Genomic DNA, 27,618 nt, shown 5'->3' on the forward strand with positions numbered 1-27,618 from the left:
GCCACCCTACCTGCCAGGGGTAATACCCTGAATGCTAGAGATAAAAATGAGTATGTTGTGGCCTTGGGCGTCAAGGTTCTCTCCATGGAGAAAAAAAAACATACATACCTGCGGACAGTACTGTATGATATGTGCTGGAAAGGAGAGACAGAGAATGTGCTAAGGGGGCTGAGGAGGGAGCCCCGAATCTGCAGCTGCAAGGGCCAGAAGGAGGCCCCTGAGTCCCCTCAGATTGATGTGCCTGCCGACTCCCAGGCAGTGGGCACGCTATACTCCTCTGTCCTTTTCCTAAACCTCTACCCGAGGAGTCATAAGGCAAGAGAAGGAGATTTTACTGTTTCCAGGGGTGGCTGGAGGATTCCAGGTAGAAAACTGAGTCCATCTGGCTACCAGCCACCCCAGTGAGGACCACTGTTTGGGGAGGGCCCCCACAACCCTCCTCTTCCAGAGCTGGGCAAATGTGATATGTAATCTTCCAGATGTTTTCTGTGCATAGAACTTACATGTGCCAACACTGCCTTTTCATATGTGAAATTATATAATACATTTAGATTTACCTCATTCTTTCTGAAGGCAGCATTATATTCCATTGTTTGGGTATAGCATGATTTAAACATTCCTATAGTGATGGATGTTGAGGTTGTATCCACTCATTTGCTATCAGCTGAAATTAATAACCTTTTTACCTAATTGTTTATAAATTTGTTCCAGTAAAAATATCAGGTAAATTCCTAAATATGTAATTTAAGAGTTAAAAATGTACGTGTGTATTTAATATTTTCATGCTGTGTGCTAAGTCGCTTCAGCCATGTCCAACTCTTTGAGACCCTGTGGACCATAGCCCACCAGGCTCCTCTGTCCATGGGATTCTCCAGGCAAGAATACTGAACTGAGTTGCCATGCCCTCCTCCAGGGGATTTTCCCAACCCAGGGATCAAACCTGCATCTCTTACATCTCCTGCGTTGGCAGGCAGGTTCTTTACCATTAGCACCACAAAAAGTATGCATAGATTTAATTTTGTCAGATGTTGCCAAATTGGCCTCCAAAATGATTATATCCATTGACACTCCCACCAACAGCATAGAAGACAACGTGGACTTTGGACTCAGAAGGTCTGAGTTAAATCCTGGGTCCCACTTAACAGCTGTGGGACCCATCTTCAGTGTCCCCATCAGAAACCAAGTAATGCCGTGTCTCCAAGAAGGACATGTGAAATGTGCACCACAGGGTGGTCTTCCTCAGCATCACTGCCCCACCTTCAGCACCTCCCCTCCAGAACTGTGCCTTGCTGTCCTTCCAGAGCTGTCATAAGGCCCAAAGGAAGGAGTGGGTGTGAAAGTGCCTTACCATAACTATGTTAAAGGCTGTCAGTACACATTAATATCATGTCCATCTTCTGTCTTCCGCTGCTAGTGAAAGCTGCTCACATTTAAGACTACCGTTGGTACCAGAGGCCTGGTCTATGACCAGGGGACAGAATTAAGCTGATTGCCTCACCCCTGTATCATAGTTACACCAGAGCCTCCTCCATCATAGGAACTAAACGTGAGGCAGCCAAACCAGAGTCACAGCACATCACCTGAATCCCTTTTCTCTATAAGCCATCCCACCCACCCCCAGCCCACAGCCACAGGCAGACAGAAATGAGTGGAAGGATATCCTGCAGCCCTGCCACCCCTTGATGGATGCCCTTTCCACTGAGTTGCCACACCCCCCAGCTTTAAAAGAAGCAGAATGAGATGATTTCCAAGGACTCATCCAACCTTTATGTTCCAGGTAAGTTCAGTTTCTAGATGCACAATGAGAACATTACACAAAAAAGTCACAGTATTTGACAAGACTACTAAAACAGACTTCTCGGGATGGCCAGAAGTTGAAGATTCAAGCCACTGGACTCGCCACGAGACCAAAGCAACCTCCTCTGGGTTGTAATCTCACTGGGCTGCACCCTTCACTCACTGCCCAGGAAACCCAGCCAAAGCTTTCAGTAGAGAGGCAAGTTGTTTCTTCAGCCTCTGAGCGGCTTTATGACACAATCTATCCAAATCATTGTATCTGATTGCTCATTATGAAGCTGTTTTTCATGACAGAAATACAACCAAGTTACAGAAAGTTTACTAGGAGAGAGTTGTAATTTGTCCCCAAATCCTACAACTTAAGACAACCAGTATAAGTTTCCTCTTAGAAGCTGTCACCGCTTGATCTGTCAAGAATTAATTCCAGAGGGCATCTCATTCCTGGACCACTTTCCCCTGGTCCCACTGACCAAAAACACAAATGCAATACTTCTCCCTCGTCTGTTTCAGAGAGCCCTGGTCTGGAAATACTTCACTGGAATGTTATCCCGAAACAACAGAAAGGAACACCTCTTCCACAGTGTGTGCTGAACAAATACACAGGCTTCTTGTCACTCAGTTGCTCCTGTGAACAGCAGGGGAAGCACCTGGTCAAGAGGCCTGTATTCAAGTCCCTGGGCTACCTCACTTAGCTGTAACCTTTGACTCATCGCTTCACCCTTCTGGGCCTTGCTTTTCTCATCTGTAAAGTGGGAAGGAGAACACAGTACCAGCTTCATAAGACCCAGGAGAATCGAGAAAAGATAATAAGATAATGCAGAGATAAGCTGAAATATTTTTGACTAGTGAATGTGCATCTATAAAAAGAAAACAGCCTATACCAGACTGTTTCTATGAAATATAAAACTGTTTGTGTGAAATATGGCATTTCACATATCACAGATGGGTCCACACCTCATGCCACCAAGATTCCTCCAGAGAAGAACTAAGAGTCAGGACCACCTCCACTCAATCACTATTTGTCAAGTCAGCAACTTGCTGTCCCAGGCCACGTTCTGGTCATGGAGACACAAATGGGACTCAGTTCCATTCCTGTCACCAGAGGGCTTATGTCTGGTGGGGGTGACTTGGGAACAGCAGTTTCAAGCCAAGGTGCCTCTCCCAGGACAGGGAGATAACCAGGGGCGGTAGGAGCCCAGGATAAGAACCTCTGTCACTTCTCCCTCTCAAGCCTCAGGCTGGCAGAGGAGGTGGTACTCATGTCTGTACACCAGCCCGGAAAGAGCCAGGTCCCCATTGGTAAGGCCCAGAGCCATGGAGCAGGAAGAGTCTCACAGGTGGGGAAAATCCACCCACTGTGATTTGCCCACAGTCTCAGAAAGACAACTGGGAATGGAACCTGGAACCTGGAGGCCTCCAGAAGATGGATCAGCACTTCTGCAGAACCTGAGTCCAGTTTTGAGAAGAGTGAATCAGGAGCCTGGATTCTTATCCCAGCTCTGCTGGTTCCTCTCTGGACCTCAATCCGTATGCACAGCAAGGACAACAGTTTTGAAGGTTTTCTTTTTTAATATTTATTTATTTGGCTGCATTGGGTCGCAGTTGCGGCACTCAGGATCTCTGTAGCATCACGCGGGGTCTTTTGCTGTGGCTCAGATTCCTTTGTGCGGTTCTCAGACTCCAGAGCACATGGGCTCAGTAGTTGCATTGTACGGGCTCAGTTTCTCTGCAGCATGTGGAATCTTAGTTCCCTGACCAAGGAATGAACCTGTGCCTCCTACCTTGCAAAGACCACTGAACCACCAGGGAAGTCCCAAAGGTGACAGTTTGGACTTTAGGGAAGAGACTCAGGCCAGCAACCTCAGAGTAGGTTGAGTAGCAACTGAACACCTGAGTAGTGACTGGAGAACCAAAACCCACAGTTCTTCTGCACAGGGTTCTGGCCCCACCCACTCTGCTGCCCAGGACTGCAAAGACTAGAGGTGCAGTCTGCCCAGCTGGCACCCCTCCGAGCTCTTGCCAACCCTTCTCCTCACACTTGCCTCATTCCCTGGAATGCCTGGGCCCATCTCTGACCCTCCAGACTTGCTTCTCCAAGTAAATTAAGGTATGCACATGCTTTCTGAGGTGAGGCAAGTGTGTACTGCCCCATGAAGAAAGGGAGCCTTGAGGGGAATGGAGGGCACTCTGTGCCAGGAGCTGAGTCAGGTCATTTCCTGATGACCGCTTCTGTGTCCTCTAAGCAGTCTCCTGCAGTCCTGGGAGGTGCTTGCCCCAGATGGTGGAACTGGTAACAGCCTCCCAGGATCAAGTTCACCTCCCTCCTGTAGCCCTGCTTGTCCCTCAGTTCAAAGGATACTAACCCTCCAGGCTCAGACCTAGGTACCCAGGGCCAGAATGAAGAAGTGAAGATGCGGGGAAGGATTTCAGTAATTTTTATTTTGTTTATTTTTGACTGTGCTGGATCTTCGTTGCTACATGTAGGCTTGCTCTCGTTGCAGTAAGAGGAGGCTACTCTCTAGTTGCAGTGGACAGGCGTCTCCATGCAGTGACTTCTCTTGTTGTGGAATGCAGGCTCTAGGTGGGCAGGCTTCAGTAATTTCAGCTCACAGGCTCTAGAGAACAGGCTCCATAGATGTGGCACATGGGCTTAGTTGCCCTGCGGCATGTGGAGCAGTGATTGAACCTGTGACCCTTTCATTGGCTGGTGGATTCCTAACCACTGGACCACCAGGGAAGTCCAGGGAGCTAGAATCGCCCACCTGGTGGTGGAGGCCGTGGGCACACCACTGGAGCATGGCAGGGAATGCCCTATCGCTCTGCTTAATTGGGAGCCCAGATTCTCTGATACTTTGTCTTTAAAAAAAAAAGTCTAAAGACCACAGTTCAACTGTGCCAGCTGTGGTGACCTCATATCACTTACTCTCTCTGAGCCTTGATTTTTCTCATCTGTAAGACAGCTACATCACAAGGTGGTTGGGAAAACAAGATACTGGATAGAAGGCACAGGGCCTGGCAGCTCAGTAACAGCGGCTGCTGGAAGCATTGCTCTTTCAGCCCCAGGAGCTGGGAGAATGGCCTCAGCAGACCTAGGCAAATGCTGACTCCTGGTGGCCGCTACAGACTTCGACTGTCAGACTTGCCAAGTCCTCGAGTAAGAGAATTTAGTCACTTAATAAACATCTCCTGAAGCTTTCTCTGTGGCTCTGAGGCCTGATCCCAGAGAGGGCTTTGCTCCCATCCTGGCCTCCTTCAAGAGCTCCCTGACTGAGACAGAGGGAGGCAGACCCAAAGCAGGGAGGCACAGAGACAGAGGAGGCCCCTAGCCGGCCTGGCAGGTGAGGAAAGGCTCTCAGTGAGGGGATCCTGAAGGACCAATTTGAATTAGGGACTGGGCAGGAAGAACGTTCTGGGCAAAGAGAAAACCCTGTGTGAGACACACTGAAGAGTGGCAAGGAGCTGAAGATGCAGCTGAGGCCAGCAGGGCCACATCCTGCGGGTAAGGAGTTTCTCTGCAGGCAGTGGAGAACTTCAAAGGGCCGGCTGTGTGACCAACATACATCCTCAGAAAGCCACTCTGGCTGTGGCAAGGAGGGGTCGAGGTTGGAGAGAGAGCAGGTCTAGGAGAAGGTGGCCTGCAGTGGCAGCAGGAATGGAGAGTTAGACACAACAGCCCCAGGCCTTGGTGCCCGAGAAGATGTGGGGTGTGAGGGGAAGAGATGATGCCTGGGAGGCAGCTGGGTGTGTCACCAGAGCCCAGGGGAGAGCTGGACCAAGGGTGGTGAGTGGGCTGGGATCAGTAGAGTGTAGATTTGGGTATCCAGTGTGCCAGGAACTTTACAAATACTAATACACTGAGTCTTTAAAACAATCTTTGAGGTAGATACTACTGTTAGCCCCTTTTACAGAGGAGGAAACTAAGGCACAAAGACATGAAGGTAACTTGCTCAAAATCATTCAGCTACTAAATAACAGAGCAGAGATTCAAACCCAGACAGCCTAGCTGCAGAGTCCAGGCTCTTAGCTCTCTCCTGCCCATCCTGGAAATGGTTTCCAAAACCTTGGAACTAGCAGTGGGACTCTCCAGGGAGGATTCTGTAAGGTAATAAAAGGAGGAGTTCCAGAGTAAAGCCTTTGAATCTCAACTAAGCAGACCCCCAGTGATGGTCCGCCCCCATCACTCAGAGACAGGCGTCCCCTTCGACACCTGGTGACCGGCAGTGGCTGTCCTGCTGACCTTCCTCCATGCCCTCTGTTGGGGAAGAAAGTAGAGTGTCCAGGTTCCACCCTACTAAGTCTGCTCCAGAGGCTTGTCATGTGGATTAAATCTGATGCTAAAGTAAATGAAGGCCCAGGCCCAGCCCATGGCTGTCCTCCCTGACACAGACACATGGAAGGTGTTTCCCACCCACTCCAGGGTCTGCCTCTGGGGCACAAACATGGCCCCAGGCTAAAGGCAGGCCTGGTATAGAGTACCTGACATCATTCTGGTTTTTTAGGCTTCTTTCCACAGGGCCCCCCTAGGCTGTCTCTCTTGCTCCTCCTCTCTCAGAACTCACATGGTCCCTCCTCAGCCTGTCTACCCTGGGTACCTGAAGAGAGGGCCCAAGGACCAGGACTATCTTGGAGCACAGGTGAAATGTCCACGGCACCAAAAGCCACTGCCCTTTGCTGCCTCTGGGCCTTTCTTCCCGCTGTCTCCTGATTAGACCACTCCACCCCAGCTCTGTGTGGAAGGGACAGGAGCCAAGCCTGGGTCTCCTTGTGCCTCCAGCCCAGAGGCTTCTCCATTCCCTGAATGCTGAAAAGAAGCAAGCAGACACCAGTTTAAATGCATTTTTTTTTTTCCACTCTTGCCAGGAAAGTGAAGAAACATAAAAAAACAAAATAATACTGTAATCCCTACCGCCCAACCCACACTTTGTTTTTAAACCAACAGGCCAGGTCCAGCCAGGCCTTCTTACTCATTAAACACCCTGAGCCGTCCCCACCCCTCTGCTAGCCCTGGAGTGTCTGGGGCAGTGGGAGACTCCTCCAGCTTCAGGCTTCGGACCCGAGCCTCAGCTCAGGCGGGGGAGTCGTGGCACTAGTGCCAGAGCACAACCTTCCTGGCCTGGTCCACGCTAACCACGTGGTTCCCAGAGTAGCACCAGGCCACGGCGTTGACAGCAGCGCTGAGGAGACAGAGAGGCAGGATTCAGGGGCGTTGGGAGCTGGCCCTGCCCCTTCTCACTGGACCTGGGCTGTCTGAGGCCCTCTCTGAGCCCATCACCTCACCTGTAAAGTGGGCTGTAAGAGCTGTGGTGGGAGTGGACCCAAGTGCACATGGGAAGGCACTGTGAACTGTGAAAGGCTCTGAGGGGGCAGGGACTCCAGATCCCAAGCATGTCAGGACCTGGGATCAGCTTAGCAGGACTGGCCTTGGGGCTGGGATGGTGGTCAGTGACCATGCTCACCTGTGGGGTCCCCGAAGGCTACTCTCTAGTTTCCCAGTGTCTACATCCCAGATGTAAAGGGCTCCATCCCAGGACCCTGCCAGCACATAGCTTCTGTCTGGGCTGCAGGAGCCACAGCAGAGCAAAAGAGAAGAGACCAGAGGTAAGGACACGGACATGGAGACACCCAGACAGACAGGACACACTCAGGCATGGGTGTTCTCACGGACACACCTGAACACAGCTTTGGTCCAGTCAGAACCGCACTTGAAACCATCAGCCCTGAGAATAGACAGGTCAGGATGGAGGGGGCTGCCACTTCCTGCCCTCAGCCCAAAACTTAACAAACTTCCTGTCTGTCAAGGGCTTGGGCACCTCAGCAGGCCCTGGTCCAGAGGGGCCTCCACGGAGGGCCCCCCGCCAACAGGCCTTTCACAGGAGACAAGGCCCAGCTGCCCCAAAGCCACAGCGCCAGTGAGCACACGGCAGGTACCTGAACACCTGGCGGATGTTGCTGACACGCAGGTCGATGACCTTGAGTGTGTCATCTCGGGAACAACTGAGCAGATGCAGCTGGTCGTGGCTGAGGCTCAGGGAGGTGACCCGACCCTGCACAGGGATGACCTGGGTGCAGCGGGGCCCCCTGAGGAGCAGGAAAGGAGAGGAGGGTGAGGAGCAATCACCTTGACAAGGCTGCTCCTGACAGACTAACAGAAGTCCAGAGCCACCCCTCAGGCCCCAAGGCTGACAACTAATCTCCCACCACAGCCAGCCCCCCTTCCAGCGGGAACTTACTTGAAGCCAGAGCCCCTGAAACCCTTGAGCCACTGAAATAAGTGCTGGGGGGAAAGCAATGAAAGTCTGTCTTTAAATATGTGAAAGGGAGAGCAAAGAGTTTCAAAGGCAGTCGCTACAGATAAGGAAGAAGAAGCCTGAGGCAGGGCTGGCTCTAGCTCTGGTTCTAGCCTTAGCTATTTTTATAAACCATTCAAGCCTGACGCTGGGCTCTCAGGTTCTTTTTGACTAAAAAGTGGTGACTACATGGGAACTGTGGTGTTGGAGAAGACTCTTGAGGGTCCCTTGGACTGCAAAGAGATCCAACCAGTCCATCCTAAAGGAGATCAGTCCTGGGTATTCATTGGAAGGACTGATGTTGAAGCTGAAACTCCAATCCGTTGGCCACCTAATGCGAAGAGCTGACTCATTTGAAAAGACCCGGATGCTGGGAAAGATTGAGGGCAGGAGGAGAAGGGGACAACAGAGGGTGAGATGGTTGGATGGCATCACCGACTCGATGGACATGGGTTTGGTGGACTCTGGGAGTTGGTGATGAACAGGGAGGACTGGCATGCTGCAGTTCATGGGATCGCACAGAGTCGGACATGACTGAGCGACTGAACTGAATTGAACATGGGACTCGGTTGGCAAGACCCAGCAGAGTATGGTGGTTGGACCAAGGGTCAATAAGGAGGCATGATTCTCCAGAGGCCGCAAAGCCTTCAAGGGACCAAGCCCAGCACAGAGGCCACCAGAGCCTCACTTCCCCAAGGTACCCTCAGCTTCTCCATGGCCAGAAAAAGGAAGAGAACACAGGAGCCCTGTCCCCACCTCCCCTGCCCCTCAGCCTGCGCCTATCACCTGCTGTCCCAGAACCGGATCTTCTGGTCATTGTGACCACTAATGATGACATGGTCCCAACACACCACGTCGTTACAGTAGGAAAGGACATTGATGGTCCTGGAACCTAAAGCAAGGAGTAGAAAGAGCCCTGGACTCAGAGAAGGGTTATTACGAGCCAGCCCACTGGACGTGTGGAGAAGCTGAGGCCCAGAAGCCCCAGAGGTACAGTGTCCTCCCAGAACTAGAACCCAGGCCCCTGTTTTCCAGCCCAAAGCCTGAGGTAACCAAGAAACTAGGGAAAGTGTCACCAATGGGGGACAGAAGAGGAACCTTAAGAGGTTTCATCCCAAACGCCTGTAAGTCTTGGAGCCCCTCCCAGAGATCAGGTTGTAGCTCCCCATGGCCCGGCCTGCGAGGGTCCTGGTGGGTGGGGAAGGGGAGGGCTGGGCCTCACAGTAGGCTCGGCAGAGGTCCCACTCCTTCACTGTCCGGTCCCGGCTCCCGGTCACCGCCTGGTGCCTCGTCAGCTTGAATTTGGCAGCCGTCACCTTGTCTGTGTGTCCAGATAGTGTTTCCTGCACATCCCAGGGAAGTATCAAGGGTATGGCCAAGATCCCATAACCAACCCCTCCACCCAAGGCATGACCCCTGTCCCCCAGGCTGCCTCCCCAGTCAGACCTCACCTTGGACTCTGCCTCCCCAACCTTCCAGAGCTGGGCAGCCTTATTATAAGTAGCTGCCAGTAGCTGGGAGCCCTGGGGAGAAGGGAAGGGAAAAGAGAGATCCTGGGCCTGGCCAGAAAGCCGGAGTCGGGCCGCCTCAGAGCTTCCCCTGGCCCAGGTCACCCAGGCAGGCAGAGGAGAATTGAAGCCCAGGAGAAGGATTTATCCAGGCGCCCTCTCAGGACACATGGCTCTAGGATACCCATGATGTTCCCCCGGGTCCCAGAGCCCCACCAGCTCGGTGTGGAGACTCGGGGAGGGACATCCCATGCCACCCAGGTCCTCTCACCGAGGGGTCAAAGTCCACACTGGTGATGCTGCCGCCAGCTCCTTCAAGGGTCTGGTTGGCCTTCAGGCGCCCTGGGGGACCAGGGGAAGGAACAAGCAAAATGAAGTCACTAATCTCGTGAAACAGAGGAGCCTGTACTGTGAGTGGGAAGATGAATCTCTCCCAAGTTAGAGGACAGAATTGCTGGGTCTGTTCTTGGGGGTGGGAAGATATGGGTTGGGGGAGTCTAGCTAGAGGTTGCACCTTCCTGAACTGCCAGCAGGGGGCTGCAGGTCATCTCACAGATGTCTGGAGAGGACTAGAGAGAAGGGACTGTCCCTAGGTCACACAGGAAGCCAGGCCAGACAGCTGGGGACTCGCCTCCTCCAGGAAGCCTCTAGGAGCCAGCTTTCATTCCCCAGTGCACCCCGATCTGCAGAACACAGAGCAGACAGCTAACACTTGTCTCATAACTAAGTTCTGAGAGCTCAGTGATGCTAGGTGGCCTGGTGGACCCAAGAGACCTGCTCAAGGGTCTGTTCCTGTAGAATGTCCTGACATAGTATCCTTACCACCCCAACAGGGACCATCTGAGCTGAGCCCTGCCCACCATGCAGGCCTCGACTCCAGGAGGTAAGAGGCTCTGCCCTTCTTAGGAGCAGTGAGCCCAGAACTCTTGCCAAGGGGTCATCTGGCCACTGCCCACAAGGATGACCAGGTGAGGAGACACAAAGAGACCCAACACCTTTCCCACCAAGGAGCAAGCTGAGGGTGAGGTCTGGAGAGAAAGGACTCAGCTTGCCTGTGGGCAGCGACCCTCACCTCCCACGACATTCCAGAGGAGGATGAGGCGGTCAGCCCCTCCGGTGGCCAGGAGGCTGCTGTTGGGGCCGAAACGAACAGCACTGACCTCGGATAGGTGGGCATCCTGTGGGGAAAAGGGGAGGTCAGTGCTCCTGGTCCTCGCCACACATGCCTGTTTGTGCACACTCACAGTCAGCTCTCTGTCACGCATCCTTGCACACATGGGGTCTCTCTCTCAACTCTGAGTTTCAAACTTGGCCCCACAGGGGCTCATCACCTCTGACTGGACTCTGGTAGCAGCCTCCTCCCATGTTCCAAGTACTCCCCTACCTGGCCTCCTGGCCTCCTGTCTCTCCCTCTCATTATAAAGTGCCGAAGGGCTCCCAGAACAAGCTGTGGGAGGAAAACTCCTGCTCCCACTGAGGGGCCCATCCTTGCTTCCCCGGCCTCCTGAGACCACTCCTGGGACCTGCACTCCCATATCATACCCCATGCACTTGGCCCAGCTCCTCCTTACCAGCACATCCTGAGCTTGGGTGGGAAGTCGGGCGGTCACACACACGGGGATGCTCTGGTATCGCTGCTCGGGGGCTCCCCCGATTGAGTGGCCTCTTCTCTTCTTGAAACTGGGGGTGGGGGTCAGGAGGGCATTCAGCAAGGCCTTCTGAGAGGGAGAAGGCCCTTCAAGCTCTCCTGAAGCAGCGGCAACAGGAAGCTGACACAGAAGGCGGCAGAACATGGCCAGCGGCACCGAGACAAGCACAGAGGCAGGGCGGGGCGGGGTTGGTGGATCCTGAGAAACCGCGGAGCACTGTGACCCTGAAGGAAGCCCTGACATTTCTGAGCCTCTGTTTCCCAAATGAGTGGTAGTTCCTGTCTGGCCTCACCTTGGAGCCCTTGGTCCCCTGTGAGGACCCTGGATGAAGGACAGAGCCCAGAAGATGGCCAGGCAGGAGCTAGGAATGAGGCCATGCACCCAGCTCCTGCCTCTGGGACTCAGCAGAGACTCATACACAAAGTGCTGGGCAGAGTATGGAAAGACAGACCAGGACTCATACACAGCCCAGGCCTGGGCTCCAGGAGTCTGACACAGGCATCCAAGGCGCCCAACACCTTCACACACACGGCGCTGCACACACACTTACTCCAGAAGCCCCTTCACTACATCCACACAGCGGGACATCGTCAGGAAGGTGGCAGAGGCTGACCTGGGGCAGAACCAAGAGAGATGTTTAAGGGACTGGCCGGTGGGTGTGTGGACCGCAGTCATTCATCCCTACACTCTTGAGCCAGAACAAGAACTTACTCCTCCAATGCCAGGAGAGCACGGTGACCCGGAGCAGTCCCAGGAAGGTGGAGGAAGGCAGGGATTTGGAATGAAGTCTCCCAGTTTCACCATGATAGGTAAAAACTGCCTCACCACCTAGGTGCCCCCCAACAAAAGTCCATGGGAGGCTGAGATGGGACCTGTGGGGTAGGATGGAGGTGCCCCCAAGCTGAGATAGCACAAGGCTGGGGACAGGGGTGTGGGGAAACCTAGATCCCAGAAATACCCAGGAAAGCATGTGTCCTGAAAGGACCTGGCCCACCAGGGCTGCCAAGACTTTGGGGACCAGCATCTCATGCCCCTCCCCAGGGTTCCTTCACCACCCTGAGGCCTGGACACCAGCAACCTGCAAGAAAGGGCTGGAGGAGGAGGGCAGTTTCAATGCCAGGCAAATCAAGATAGATGGGGGAGATGGAGGGAGGGGCACCCAAGAACTGAAGCCTCGATCAGGTCCCACCCATGTGAGTTCACATCTACACATGCTTCACATGCATTCAGGTATGCTCACCTAAGTCTGTACACATACATGCTCTGATGTCCCCATGTATGTATACACACGCTTGTGACCGCTGAGCCTTGGACCTTGCCCACAGGTTCCCTCCTGTCACCCTCTTTCACCAACCTGCCATCCCACCCCCAGAGCTCTGGTTTTAGGAAGGAGGAAAACGGAGTGAGGACAAAGGCTGGAGTCCCTGGCGTGGCACTGACTCCAAGGGGCTCCAGGTACTGAAGTTTCGGCTGCCCTGGGGTCCAAGTGTACCCCTGTCTCTGCTCAAACCCCTCTCAACCCAAAGGCTGGCCCAAGGTCCTTTAGGAAGACTGGAGGGGGTCAGCTCAGAGCGCTGGGACAGTCCTCACCTGAAGGGCCGCTTCCATTTCTCACCAGCCTCACTCTCCAGGGACCCTGGCTTAGCAGCCAGGACCAGAGTTTCTGCTTCCTCTCTGACCCCATCGCCTAGTGTGTCTGGGCTCCTGGGAGAGAGAATGAAGCTTAGGACGGCTAAGGGACCAGGCCAGCCCCTCCGTTCCCCTGCGCCCCACTCGGAGAGGACGGGCATCCCCAGAGACGAGGGTCAGTGCGGGAGCACGTGTGGTGGGCGCAGATGCTGGCTCCTAGGACCACCCGTGTCCGCACGTGTCCCGGGCTCAGTCTACCTGGGGGCTTCGGCACCGTGACTGTGCACACTTGTGGTCAGGTGCACAGATGGCCGCAGGCAGGTGGGGGCGGGGTAGAACAGTAGCGGCCCCGGGACAGGGCATTGCAGAGCCCCCAGCGGAGGCTCGGCAGACAGGTCCCCGGCGCGTCCTCATTCTTACTCGCTTATGCTCACTGTCCGCTTGGCTGCCTTCTTCAGTTCCTGGGAAACCCGCGCTTGCTTGGCCCTGGGATAGAAAAGCCTCCAGAGTCGAGTGGCTCCCGTGTCGGGACAGGGGGATCGGACCCCTCCCCCACCAGGCCAGTTCGCCTCCCAGACTGACCCTCGGGGCTCTCTCACCTTTCCCGGCGCTCAATGCGCAGGTTGCGCTCGGCGGCGGCGCGCGCCTTGCGCTGCACCAGCCGCTCCAGCAGGTCGCGCGCCTCCTCCTCGAGCTTGCGCAGAGCCGCCTCCTGGTGCCCGACGCGCGCGCGCAGCGCCTCGTAAGCCGCCCGCTGCTCCTCATTCAGCGCGCGCCGCGCGTGCACCTGTCCGGCCTCCTTCGCCCGAGCCTCCTCCAGCTGCTCCACGCGGGCCTTCAGAGCTGCCAGCCTAGAGGACCGGGAGGACCTCCGTCACCACCCTGGGGGAACCGGTCTGAAAGCTGGGACAGACTTGCCCCAGGCCACAAGGCCAGCGCGGAGGCTAAGCCACGTCTCCCTCGAAGTCCTACAGCTCCCGCCCTCTGCGACCAGCCACAGGCCTAGGGGGCGTTACGCTATCGGGCTCTTCTGGAGACCCGCGGGGTGACCCGGTGCCCCCAACCCCGGCAGTGATGGCCCGGAGCCTCACCTGCTCTGCCGCTCCTCCAGCTGCGACTCCAAAGTGCCCAGGGTTGCTCTCTTCTCCACCACCTGGTAGGCCATCTGCAGCGGCGGAGGCGCGGGACAGGTAGGCATGGGCGCGTCTGGGCAGAGCCTCCAGCCCCTCTCCGGCGGGAGAGGCTGGTAGGACGGGGTCTGCCTCTCTTCCCAGCCGCCCCCTAGCTCAGCAGAAAGTTGAGAAGCAGACAGCTAAGGCATCAAGCACAGGAATACACTGCTGTTTCAGGGATCCGCGGAAGGGCCTTCGGCTCTGGAGACTAACACCTGAGTTTCACTCCTTGCAGCGCCACTTTTCTCTGTGACCCGCGGTAGTGATTTAACAGCTCTGAACCTGTCCAACGTGAAAGCAGTGCTTACCTCGTAGGGTAACACTGAATTACTATAAGGAATAGTATTTCAAATAATGGTGACTGGTTATACAGCACTTGATGTGTGCTGGGTCTTGTTCTGAGCACTCTACAGTACCAACTCTTTTATAATCTGGTAGTTACTGCCATTCTCCCCAGTTTACAGATGAGGACATTGACACTTCTCTAGTTAAGTGTCTTGCCCAAAGTCATACAGCTAAGTGGCTGAACTGATATCTGAACCCAGACCACCAAGCATGCTCCAAGTAAAGGGCTGCAAGTGTTCAAGGGATGTGTGTTCTGTTCCCCGCCTCTCCAAGCCCTGGCTTACCAAGCATAAATCCCAGAGAGCAACAAGATGCTCTGAGCAGAGGCACACAGGCTAAGAATTGGGATGGACTGTGGGAGCACAGGGCCCAGACTGAATACTGGAGCTGCCCCCCAGCCCAGAGTCAGGGGAGGGTCATCTTATCTGTCACCCGCCTTACTGAACAGTCCATCCAAGAGCCAAGACCTGGGGAAACCACAGAGCTGAAGGGTCAGTGGGAGAGACAGATGCTTAGAGAAGCATTTTCCAGCACCGTGGCAAGAGGAACATGAAAGCACTAAACCTGGGGGTTCTTGCTGCTAACCTGTCGCTGTGTTCTTCCTCATGTGGGCCTGGTGAGAGAAGAGCTGAGGAGCAAGGTTGGTGTCTACCTGCACTGACTCCCTCTGTAAGTGGGCTGAGGTAGGAGCCTTGCACATTCAAGGTCTATAACTGGCCCAGTTTTGGGGTTGTTTTTTTTTTAATATTTATTTAGATGTGCCAGGTCTTAGCTGCAGCACATGAGATCTCAGTTGCGGCATACAGGATCTAGTTCCCTGACCAAGAATTGAACCTGCACCCCCTGCTTTAGGAGGCATGGAGTCTTAGCCACTGCACCACCAGGGAAGTCCCTGGCCCAGTTTATAACATTTATAATTCCTTCCACCTTTAAACAATCTGACCATCACTTCTGTTTCCTCACCTATCATATACTTTCATTGATGTTTTGGGAATCAGTATTTTTTTATGCTTTTCAAAATCCAAATAATAGAGGTGGAAAACAGACTAGTGGTTAGGAGTTAGGGATGGTCTGAGGAGAGGGCTGAGTTGTGACTAAAACGGGGTGGTCACGAACTCGTGCTCTATCTTGATGGGCACACAAATCTACACAGGTGGCATAATGACAAAGAACTATATACACTTCATACTAACATCTGTTCCCTGATTGTGTGTACTACAGTCAGGCATAAGCTGTAACCAAGGGGAGGTACTGGGTAAATGGCTGCACAGGACCTCTCCGATGTCTTTGCAATTTCTGGTGAATCTAAAATTATTTCAATAAAAAGTTAAAATGATAATGCATGCTTGTTTTGATATGTAAAACAGTACTAAAAATTAAAGAAAAAAATCTCTCCTTGTCTCTTGGCATATCCAATGGGAACTGACTGGTTTGTGTCTGAGGATGTCATGAGGAGGGAGTGCTGAGGACAAGGGGTGCCTGGAAGTATCCCAGACAAAGGGAACCAGGAGCTCAGAGACAAGAGAGTGGCAGGAAATGCAACCTGAGGCTGGAGAACTCAACTGGGGAGCCAGGCTAAGCTTTGGAAAATATACACCAAACTGATAATGGGGAGAGTGGTGAAAGGGGCTTTTACTTTTTTACTCTATGGGCTTCTGTTCTCTTGAAATGTTCACAACAAGCATGCATTTGTGTATTACTTGTCTTTTTTAATAGAGATCATTTTTTATTATTAAAAATATATCACTCTGAGTGCTGAATGGAGAATGGAGGGGGTTCCAAAAGAGGAGTTATCCAGAGAGTAATGAGAATAACTTGTACCAGGTCAGATAGGGTACAGGAAGTGGAAGCTGATGGATTTGGAGGCAGGATCAATGAGCTGGTGACTAGCTCAGGATGGATGGAAGGTTGCAAGGGGGCAGAGGTGACCCTGGGTTTCCCGACTGATAACCACCAATGGAGGGGGGAATGATCTACCTCGTTTTCTTAAGTATCCTTTAAAAAAAAAAAACACTATTTATTTAGGTGTGCCAGGTCTTTGTTGTGGCATGTGGGATCTAATTCCCTGACCAGGGATCCAACCCAGGCCCCTTGCATTGGGAGTGTGGAGTTTTAGCCACTGGACCACCAGGGAAGTCCCATTGTTGTTCAGTCGCTAAGTCATGTCCGACTCTTTGTGACCCCATGAACTGCAGCATGCCAGGCTTCCTGTCCTTCACTATCTCCCTAGTTTGCTCAAAGTCATGTCCACTGAGTCAGTGATGCCATCCAACCATCTCATTCTCTGTCTCCCCCTTCTTCTCTTGCCCTCAATCTTTCCCAGTACCAGGGTCTTTTCCAGTGAGTTGGCTCTTCGCATCAGGTGGCCAAAGTATCTACCTCATTTATCACCTACTCTGTAAATATTCATCAGCATTACTGTGGAGACAGGCACCAGAGATATAATGGAGGCAAAGCAAAGACATCTCAATCCTTGGGGCGCTCACAGCCCAGAAGGGAGCTTCAGATGTTTGAGAATCACCTCTCAAATGTGGTTGCAACTACAGTAGGGGCTCTGAGGGAGAGGCTCTCCCTGGGTTCATAGTCCCAGCTGGACATTAGTTGAGCAAGTGACCTGGCAATCCTTCAAGCTAGGCTTCAGCAGTATGTGAACCGAGAACTTCCAGATGTACAAGCTTGGTTTAGAAAAGACGGAGGAACCAGAGATCAAATTGCCAACATTCACTGGATCATAGAGAAAGCAAGGAAATTCCATAAAGACATCGATCTCTGCTTCATTGACTACCCTAAAGCCTTTGATTGTATGGACCACAACAAACTGTGGAAAATTCTTAAAGAGATGGGAATACCAGACCACCTTACCTGCCTTCTGAGAAAACCTGTATGTGGGTCAAGAAGCAACAGTTAGAACCGGATATGGAAAAATGGACTGGTTCAAAATTGAGAAAGAGGTATGTGAAGACTATATATTGTCACCCTGCTTATTTAACTTTTATGCAGAGTACATAATGTGAAATGCCAGGCTCAATGAAGCACAAGTTGGAATCACAAGATTGCCAGAAGAAATATCAACAACTTGAGATATGCAGATGATACCACCCTAAAGGCAGAAAGTGAAGAGGAACTAAAGAGCCTATTGATGAAGGTGAAAGAGGAAATTGAAAAGGCTGGCTTAAAACTCAACATTCAAAAAATGAAGATCATGGCATCTGGTCCCATCACTTCATGGGGAAACAATGGAAACAATGACAGATTTTATTTTCTTGGGCTCCAAAATCACTGCAGATGGTGACTGCAGCCATGAAATTAAAAGATGCTCGCTTGTTGGAAGGAAAGGTATGACAAAACCTAGACAGTGTACTAAAAAGCAGACATCTGTTGATGTATGGCAGAAACTAACACAATATTGTAAAGCAATTATCCATCAATTAAAAATAAATATTTTTTTAGAAAGTAAAAAAAAAAAATGCAGAGACATCACTTTGCCAATGAAGGTTCATATAGGCAAATCTATGGTTTTTCTAGTAGTCATGTATATGGATGTAAAATTTGGACCATAAAGAAGACTGGGCACCAAAGAATTGATGCTTTTGAATTGTGGTGTTGGAGAAGACTCTTGAGAGTCCCTTGGACTGCAAGGAGATCAAACCAGTCAATCCAAAGGAAAAAAAACCCTAAATATTCATTGGAAGGACTGATGCTGAAGCTGACATTCCAATACTTCGGTCACCTGATTCGAAGAGCTGACTCATTGGAAAAGTCCCTGATGCTGGGAAAGACTGAGGGCAGGAGGAGAAGAGGAAGACAGATGAGATGGTTGGATAGTATCAATAACTCAATGGACCTGAGTTTGAGCAAATGCTGGGAGATAGTGAAGGACAGGGAAGCCTGGTGTGCTGCAGTCCATGGGGTTACAAAGAGTTGGACACAACTTAGTGACTGAACAACAATATCTAGGTAGGTATTTAATTGCTCCTTGGTGGCTCAGAGGTTAAAGCGTCTGCCTGCAATGTGGGAGACCTGGGTTCGATCCCTGGGTCGGAAAGATCCCCTGGAGAAGGAAATGGCAACCCACTCCAGTATTCTTGTCTGGAGAATCCCATGGACAGAGGACTACAGTCCATGGGGTCACAAAGAGTTGGACACGACTGAGCGACTTCACTTCACTTCACTTCAGCCTCCTCCAGTGGACTAGAAGCTTCATGGGGCCAGGTCTTGTTTACTGCTGCACTGCCTGTGCCTTGAATATAGTACTTGTCAATAAATATTTGTTGACAGAATGAATGGAGATCACAGAAAGCAGATTCATGTAGGCGAGAGTTCAGATCCTGGCTCTACCTCTCAAAGCCTCTGCTTCCTCTGAAACCATAAAGTAAAGGATTAGCTGAAATAACGCTTAACCCAGTATCATCAATGTGGTGTTGACCATATTATTACAGGGGCGACGAAGAGTCTGATTTTAGATATGAAGTTCAAAAAGCAGCTGAGAAAGAGTGTGGAGCTCCTAGGAAAAGTCTGAGCTAGAGATGAATCTGGGAGTTAGCAAACACAGAAAGTCCATGGGAGTCAGTGAACCCACCCAAGTTCTAAAGAACACCCACATCTACAGGGAGGGGGATAAAGAGGAGGGAAACTAGCCAGAAAAGGAAGTTCAGAAGTAACAGGAGCCAAGAGACACCATGGCAGCAGGAGAGGTGGGGGGGGGGGGGGGGGCGGTGGGCGGGGGGTGTCAGGTAGCGGTAGCACACCCTGCCATGGAGGTGAACCACCTTAATTTTAGTCTGCAAATGTGTATTGAGTGTCAGTTGGTGCTGGGCCCCAGGGTTTGCAGGCCAAGTGATGAGCAGAGCAGGCTGAACCATCCAAGGGGAACAGAGGCTGCCTGTTTCCTGCACACCTCACACCCCGAGCTCTCACCTCACTTCCTCCAGCTGCTGTTGGAGCCCACTTCATCCTGGGCTGCCAGGACCAAGCTCCAGAGCACTCTGAGCCCTGTCTGGCCTCAAGGCATTGGACTTGGGGAATCTCCCTCACTTGCTGGCTCCCTTGGACTACATCTCCCAGCCTCAAAGTTCTGGATCCTGGGCCCACCCCATTCTCTCTTAGACCCCTGCCCCGCCTACCTCTCCACACACCAGCCGGAGCCCCTCCGCCTCCTCTTGCCATTTCACCCTCAGAGCTGCTGGTGATAGGCCTTGGTCTGACTCCTTCTCCCTGTCAACCAATCAGAGTGGTGTTCATGTTCCCACCATTCACCCAGAGGATGCACATGAAAAGTCTGAAGTCAGAGCTAGGCATTTTCTCCTGAGGACGGTGGGAGCCTGAAAGTCAGCAGAGGAAAGATCAAATCTCCAGGAACTGGAGCTGCCCATGACTCCTCTGCTCTGGGCTTGCCCCAGAGTTCCCCTGCCAGGACCCCTCTGAAGAAGCATCTCCCAACTCTGAGCCCCAACCCATCCCTGGTTCTCATTTTCACTCCTTCTTTGGCATAGGTGGCATCATGTACTTTCTGTAGGCATCAGGTGAGAAGCAGGCAAACAAAAAGACAGATGTGTGGAGGGGCTGGGGGGGGGGGGGGGAGGTGGGATAAAGGCCGAGAGATGAACTGAGAGGGACATTCTAAGCAGCTGGCCTGGGGGAAGGCTCAAGAGCCTGCCTCCCCCTCCCCTGGACAGCAGCCAAGGGCCAATGAGGTGCCAGGGAGAGAATGAACCCAGCAGAGGCAGTGGGGGCAGGGCCTGGGCACAGGAAGCCCATTGTGACCACAGACACAAACACTCACCAGGGACCCTGGTGGACAGCGGGAGTGACATCGTCTGGCTCTGGCTGCAGCTTCTCTGAGAATCGGGCCAGCAGTTCAGCTTTCTCCAGGAGGCGGTTATCTAGGGGTGCAAAAGGGTGAGCCTGGAGCAGAGATGGACACTTTCCAGCAGACCCCAGGCAGACAAGTTACCTCTCTGGCTGGGAGGGCTGCAGGAGTCCAGAGATGCAGAAGGGGGAGCCACTGGCAGGCTGGGCTCTGCCTTGCCTGCAGGGGGTTAGTGTAGCTTCATCAGAACCTCCAGCCCTTGCACAGCCTCCTAAGAGCATAGCCCCCCAGCCTTCCCAGAAGACCTGCTCTCCCAGGGACAGAGAAGGACAACAATTAGGGGAAAGGAGATAGCTGGCCAATGCCTGCTGAAGGAAGGAAGGGGCCAGGGATTGATTCAACCTCCCCCAAGGCAGGGCCTGGCCCAAGAGTGATGAAACAAACTAAGCTCCACTAGCCTGTGGTCTTTGGCAAGATGCTTCCCTTCCAGGAGCTCTAACTTTCTGTATCAGTACTGAAAAACAGTCCTGACTTCCCCTGGGTTGTTGTAAGTTTCCCCTCAGGCCAGAACAGAAAGTTCTTCAGTTTGGTAGTTTCTGTTACAGACCCTGGAATACAACCCCTCCACCCCATCCCTGGCCATTTCCTCTTTTCTCACCAGTTTCAGGGTGGGGTAGAGGTGCGGCCCAGGCCTGACTCCTCAGCCCCTTTCCCTCTCCCTGTACCCTACCGGTCACCTAGGTCAGTCACCTAGGTTGCTGGCCTTGTTCTCACACAAAACACCCAAGCCCCAGGGCATTGTTCTGGCCCCCCTAGCAAATCTAAAGAGGATGCCATTTTGCCACTTTATGAGTGAGAAATCCGAGGCTTAGGGCTAAGATTTGTCAAAGACCACAAAGAAGACTGGACCTGCATTGTCTCTGAGTTCAGCCCTCCAGGATCACTCCACTCCCACAGATTTGCAGCTTCCAGGAGGTGGGTGGGAGTGACTCCTCTCTCACATTGGAGGGTTCCATTGTCCATCAGAGCAGTGGAGAAGTGAGGCTGCCTACAGGTAGAGGGCTGGCCTCACATCTCCAAACGGAGAGAACCAACAGCTTGGAAGGTTGCAAAGAAGTGTCCCAGGACAAGAGCAATAAGTTCAGTTGTGGGGCTGAGAGAGATGGTTAAGCGGCAGCCAAGATTAGGACCAGTGTTGGAGTTGGAGGGACTGTGGTTAGACTTTGAACCTCAGACATACAATCTCAGATAACCAGAGGTGCACACACACATGCACACCTGCTCATCCTGGCTTGAACTGCCACACCTCTTCCTGACCAGCTCCCCAGAAACAACTCTCAGAACCTGACTTCCCCAAACTCAGACACCTCCCTCTGCAGCCTGGAGCCCCTGCTTCCCCCTCAGGCTGAGGTTGGTTGGGCACAGAAATGCTCCAAAAACCTGAACCAGGATCACCTGTCCGCTGTGAAGCCTCAGACTCTTGAGCTCCCTCTCTAGAAATTCAGAGTTTAGAAGTAGCTGTTCTGGCCAGTCCCGAGATCTTTCACTGTGCTTATGGGAACCAAATGGACTGATCAGAGTGATCGGGTCCTGGGGACTTCCCAGGAAGGGGAAGACTTAAGAGACCCTAAAAATCCAACACTCGCTTATGAACCCATGCATAGGAAGCCCAGCCCGTCCCAGGCTCTGAGGGGCGAGGAAGAGCGGGAGAACCAGGAGGGAGCTCGGTCCAGGAGGGGCGTTCTCCACAGAGCCTGGATCGGAAAAGGTAGGAACGCTGGCTAGTCGGAGATGGGGCGTAACAGACAGCGGGGCCAGAAGGCCCCAGGCTTCGGAGGCGAAAAGGCATCGGTGCACTTGAGTCACAACCGGAAGAACCAGCCAAACCCTCTCCCCGGGCTGGAGCCCCATCCCCTCGACGGTGCCCGGGCGCAGTGCACTCACAGGCCGGCACCAGCTCCAGGAATAGGGCCTTTTGCGTTCGATCCCGCTGTCGAAGCTGCCGCACGATATGGCGCTTCCAGCGGGCGGCTGGGGCGCCGGGGTCGCCGGGCCCCTCCATGGCCGCCCTCTCCGACCAGCACCGCGCGCGGTTCCAGTCAAGGGAGGCGCGGCCGGGCAGGGGCGGGGCTCCGCGGGGACTCCGTGACGTCAGGGGGCGGGCCGCGGCGGGGAATCCCCGGATTGTACCAAGTGCGGTCCTGGGGGGAGAACGGAACGAAACCGAGAGGGAACCGCCGATGGGGTCTAGACCACCAGGAGTCCACAAAAAGCCTCACGTCCCTGGGGGCTCCTGTGGCAGTCGGAGCTGTGAGCAAGAACCGAGATCGGAGCCTCTGGGACGGCTTCCCCTCTCTTGTTGGCGCGCTCCGCAGGCGGGGCCTCAGGGGGGCGGGGCCTGTGTTCCTTAACCCCAGCGCGCCCGGACCGAAGTCAACAATAATAGACACTCGACCAGGCGGTGCAGTAAACTCGGGACCTGAAGATCCCCTCACACCGGGACCCTGCCCTCGAGGAGCTCAAGATCCGTGAGGGGAGGCCACACAGACACAAGGCAGACAGTGTGAAACAGCGAGATACGAAATTACGGAAAAGGAAGGGACTGAGGGACGAGGCCCTGCTTTGCGGAGGTGATGGCACTGATATGGGTCATGAGGGATGAAGTAGGAATTGGCCGAGAGAAACGGATACCAGGCAGCGAGGGAGAAGAACAAACGCAGAGCCCTGAGCAAATAAAAACTTGCAGTAGATTCGGGCCTGGAAGGACGGGAGGCAGAACTGCCCTTGTACGGAGCAAGGTTTTAGGCTTCAGTTCATCACAGAAAATTTACGACCTTTAAAGTAAAGGAATGCAGCTGATTTCATCGAGCAAACCCCTGGCCCAGAGGGGAGGAAAGGCTTTCCTGAGACTGCACAAGAGTGGATGGCTGAGCCGGCCAGCAGTGTCCAGACTCAGGGCTGCACCTGTCACTCCATGTGGGCGGCTCTGGAAGAGCGGCATCTCTTGCTGGTACACTCACTTGAGTCATCAGCTTGCAGGGAACTGTGATAAAACTGTCTCCAGCAAGAACCCCAGTCCAGAGCTCTGCAAACAGGCTGCTGTGAAGTATGAAAGGAGTGATTCAATGGAGCCCTGCAGGCCGTAGAGGTGACAGGTCTGTTGAAATGCAAATGGGAATGGGTGGCAGGTCTGGAAAGCTGTAATTGCTGGAGACCCTGCAGGAGAGTGTATGCTGCTCTGCTTTGAAACCACAGTGAATTGCACTCAGTCCTCCTGTGCTGTTGTCTTTGACCCTCATTCCCTTTGCACGTGCCGTGCGTGTTATGTGCAGCACATTTCCCTCTAGTGGGCCTGACTCCTACTCATAAGTCACCTCTTCCAGCAAAGCTGTGTTGAGCCTGCACTTCAGTTAAGCCTTCTTACTCGGCCCCAGCCCAAGCCTAGCTTTGTCCCTTGAAGGAATGGGTGGTGGGTGTTAACATTAACTAGAAGGTGTGCCCAGGAGAAGGGGATGGTACCCATGGAGGCTCAGGGCCAATTGGCATCTTAGGAGTTAAATTCCATCTTAGGAGCGAGTGACTTGCAGGTGCCTGGGGACGCCATCAAAGGAACTGAGGCTGTGTACCTTGAAAGGCATATTGTCAAGGCTCTCTCTTACTGTGAGGCAGAGAGGTATTATTTCTCTCAGTTGGAGAGTCATATTGGGGTCAGGATTTTCTAATCTAGGAAATTTAAAGTAATTTTGTCATGTTTGAATAGTATATGATAAAGAAGTATTGGATTTTTACTAAAAATATTTATTTTTTATCTTTAGAATATGAAAAGTTGTACTATAAAGTTCACTTAAAATTTTAGATGATATTCATAATATATAGACAAATTATTTATGCTTCACATTTAACATGCTGCTTAATATATTTTTGATTATGTTAGAAAGCCATGATGTGATGACCAATAAATATAAAAAGTGATTATATCATGATTTAGAGACCTAATGTACTTTAGAGTGTAGTTTGAAACTTGCACCTGGATTAGGCATCTCCCAGCAGCCAGAGTGATTATTAAAACCTAAATCAGTTCCTGTTACTCTACTTAAAACCCTCCTAAAGCTTTTCTGCATATTCAACGCAAATCCCTAAACCCTTTCTGTGGGTTTCAAGGCCCTGCTTAGTCTGGCTCCTGCCCACATCTCTGACTTTACCTCTTTCTACTGTTAAATGAAACCTTATTCAAAACACTGAAATAACTGCTAGGACTTCCCCGGTGGCTCAGTGGTAAAGAATCTGCCTGCCAATGCAGGAGACAGGGATTCTATCCCCAGTCTGGGAAGATCCCACAAGTTGAGGGGCAACAAGGCCCGTGCACCGAAACTACAGCCCGTACCCTAGAGCCTGGAAGCCGCAACTACTGAAGCCCCAGAGCTTGTGCTTGGCAACAAGAGAAGCCACTGAAATTAGAATAGTCCCCACTCACCACAAATAGAGAAAAACCTGTGCAGCGACAAAAACTCAGTAGAGCCGAAAATAAATCAATTTTTCTAAAAAAAAAGAAAAATAAATCACAGGCAAACTCCCACTGTGGAAACTTTGCCCTGGCTGTCCCCTCTTCCTGGTGCTCTTCCTCCTAAACTGTTACGGGCTGACTCTTGCCTACAAGTCAGATTTCAGAAGACCCAATCTGAATGAAATAGCTCCTACCGCAATCAGCGTCTGCAGATCATCGAGTTGCTGTTCCTTTCAGAGCATTCATCACTCTCAGAAAGGATCATGTTTCTCTGTTGTTGTGTGGTTTGTTTTGTTGTTTATGACCTATCTCTCCCACCAGGCTGGAAGCTTCAGGAAAGCCAGGACCAGTTCAGCCTTGATCCCAGCTCTGTCTTCAAGCACCTAGAACAGGGCCTGGCATCAACTGACTAGGTGATCAGTAAATATTTACCCCTGTTGTTCTCATAAAAAATATGCAGAAACAATTCTCACGACCCAGTGCATAGAAGTTTTAAATTCAAAATTGTAACTATTTTTAATTGAAAAAATAACATGCACATAGTCAAAAATTCAAATAGTATAAGAGAGAGCCTCTTTGCTTCACATGTTTCTATTGGCTGGCACAGGACAGACTATTCAGTGGTCTCTTGGTTTTGTGTGTGTATGTGTGTTCAGCCTTCCATGCTTCTCTGTCTATGGGATTTCCCAGGCAAGAATACTGGAGTGGGTTGCTATTTCCTCCTCCAGGTTTCCTGGTTATTTTTTACTTAATACAACTGTTTCTTAAGAGCTCTTGTGATTCTGAGTGTTGACTGAGCTCCGGTGATTCTTGCTTTGAGTCTCTTACATAGTTGTAGTCACAACCACTGGAGTCATATGACTCAGTGGGCTGGTTGCTGATAATGGCTCACTTATTTAACCAGCAGGAGATGCTGGCTGCTGACTGGAAGGTGAATCCTAGCTGAAAACCTAAAATGAAAGCCCTGCACGTGGCCCCTCACACAGCTCAGGTTTCTCTGAACACGGTGACTAGGCTCTGAGAGGATACATCCCCAAACAAGCATTCCAGCAGACAGCAAGAAAGCTGCTAGTCTATTAAGGTTCAAGACCAGACACTAGCATAGCATCACTTCCTCTGTGTTTTGTTGGCCAGAGCAATCCTAGTCCAGCCCAAATTCCAAGACAAAGACCCCAGCTTTCAGAATAAGCCTTCAGATCTCAGTGGCTTAAAACAAACATTTATGTCTCCCTCATATTCCAGTGCCGGGTAGACCATGTTGGTATACTATTTTCCTTCAACAGTGACTCAGATCCAGGCTGCTTCCATCAGCATCTCCATCATCTCAAAGTTCTTTGATCCCAACTGTTCAGATGGGAGAAAGGTTGCAGTGGGGGGAGAAGGGGGTGGACATTCACACTGATATTTAATTGCCTTAGACCTGAAGTGACACATTCTTTGCCTACATCCTCACTGGTGAGATCACATCGATTAGGAAGGTTGGGAAACATAGTGTTCCCCTGTTCCCTGGAAAAGAAAAATGGGGGTGAACACATCATTTTACGGATACACACCAATTTCCCAGTCTCTTTCTCTAGAAGCAACACCATTAACAATTAACACCATTAACAATTTAGTGTGTATCCTTTCAGAAATATTTATATATATGAAAGTGAAAGTAAAAGTCACTTAGCCATGTCTGATTCTTTGTGACCTCATGGTATATACAAGAATATAAAAACACAAATGTAGCATTTGCACACTGTTCTTCATGTTGCTTCTTTATGTAACAATGTATTTTCGATATATCTTAAAGAACTTCTCATGTTAGACTACGTAGATCTACTTCGTTACTTTTTTTTTCACTTGAAGACCACCAAATTTATTTTGTACACATTGATTTATAATATGGTATTAACCTTTTTTTATTTGCCAAGAATTTTCTCTTTTTTTAATTGAAATATAATTGCTTTACAATGTTATGTTGGCTTCTGCCATACAACATGAATCACCCATAAATATACATATGTCCCCTCCCTCTTGCACCTCCCTCCCACCCACTATCCCATCCCACCCCTCTAAGTTGTCACTGAGCACCGACTTGAGCTTCTTGTGTTATATAGCAACTTCCCATACTTCATTCCTTTTAAAGCTGCAAAATAGGGAATTCCCTGGCAGGCAGTGTTTAGGACTCTGCACTTTCACTGTTGAGGGCCCGGGTTCAATCCCTTGTTGGAGAACAAAGATCCCACAAGCCAGAGGGCATGGTCAAAAATAAATAAAATAAAGTTTCAAAGTATTTCATTGCATAGATGTATTATATATATAAATCAATATCATAATGATAAATATTTAGGTTATTTCCAATTATTTGCTCTTACAGTGCTACACTAAACAACCTTGTATATAGATCTCTGCTTAACTCTATTAGGAAACCTGTAGGAAGGCTTCTATAACTAATATATAGAAAATATTTTCAGAAGTTATTATGCCTCCCGTAATATCCAGTTATCCAGTTATAAAATATCCAGTAATATCCAGTTATAAAATGTAGTAAAAACAAATTCACGACAGCAACAAAAACAAATATATTTAGGAGTATAACAAGAAAAAATTTACTAGCTGAAAATGAACAACATAAGTTAATTCGATTGTATCAATTATATATTTAATGTATCTTAATGCAATCAATTAAATTAACTGAAGAACATACAAGAATATCTAAATGAAAGAAAAAATATAAATGTTTGGAGTTGGAAAGACTAAAAATAAAAATGTAATTTGCACAAATTATGAAGTCAATATATTCCTATTACATTCCAATAGGATTTCATTGCTATGGAATTTGACAAGTTGTTTCTAAAACTCACCTCAAAAAGAATACCACAAAAATATTTTTAAGAATGAGGAAAGACTAGTATAATGAAAATTGTGTGCTG

General features: G+C 51.0%; 1 protein-coding gene across 4 annotated transcripts; it reads right to left on the reverse strand.

Moving 5' to 3' along the window:
- Positions 1-4,246: 4,246 nt before the first annotated feature.
- Positions 4,247-22,301, reverse strand: ATG16L2 (autophagy related 16 like 2). Of its 4 annotated transcripts, XM_065944690.1 has the most exons (18): positions 22,141-22,301; positions 20,170-20,269; positions 19,511-19,601; positions 13,962-14,035; positions 13,470-13,721; positions 13,291-13,356; positions 12,832-12,945; positions 11,792-11,854; positions 11,164-11,272; positions 10,665-10,770; positions 9,864-9,934; positions 9,536-9,607; positions 9,307-9,427; positions 8,871-8,976; positions 7,726-7,875; positions 7,467-7,514; positions 7,254-7,355; positions 4,247-6,971 (listed from the first exon to the last, which is right to left on the reverse strand). In XM_065944690.1, exons 1-18 carry the CDS (start codon positions 22,256-22,258, stop codon positions 6,884-6,886), a joined length of 1,851 nt encoding a protein of 616 aa, XP_065800762.1. In that variant the 5' UTR covers positions 22,259-22,301; the 3' UTR covers positions 4,247-6,883. The 4 variants fall into 4 exon arrangements, with proteins under 4 accessions (XP_065800762.1, XP_065800763.1, XP_065800765.1 ...); XM_065944691.1 differs by lacking the exon at positions 9,536-9,607; XM_065944693.1 differs by lacking the exon at positions 19,511-19,601 and having other exon boundaries at positions 22,141-22,162.
- Positions 22,302-27,618: the final 5,317 nt, after the last annotated feature.

Source organism: Muntiacus reevesi, chromosome 9 (assembly GCF_963930625.1).
Source record: "Muntiacus reevesi chromosome 9, mMunRee1.1, whole genome shotgun sequence".
NCBI classification, from domain to species: Eukaryota; Metazoa; Chordata; class Mammalia; order Artiodactyla; family Cervidae; genus Muntiacus; species Muntiacus reevesi.

What these genes read in the sequence shown, in the direction of transcription:
- ATG16L2 (XM_065944690.1), bottom strand. Translation starts at nt 22,258, where the DNA reads ATGGAGGGGCCCGGCGACCCCGGCGCCCCAGCCGCCCGCTGGAAGCGC. An exon ending in TCCGGCTGGTGTGTGGAGAG is followed by an intron (nt 14,036 to 19,510) that starts GTAGGCGGGGCA and finishes CCGCCGCTGCAG; the next exon opens with ATGGCCTACCAGGTGGTGGA. An exon ending in TTGGGGAGGCAGAGTCCAAG is followed by an intron (nt 9,428 to 9,535) that starts GTGAGGTCTGAC and finishes TGGGATGTGCAG; the next exon opens with GAAACACTATCTGGACACAC.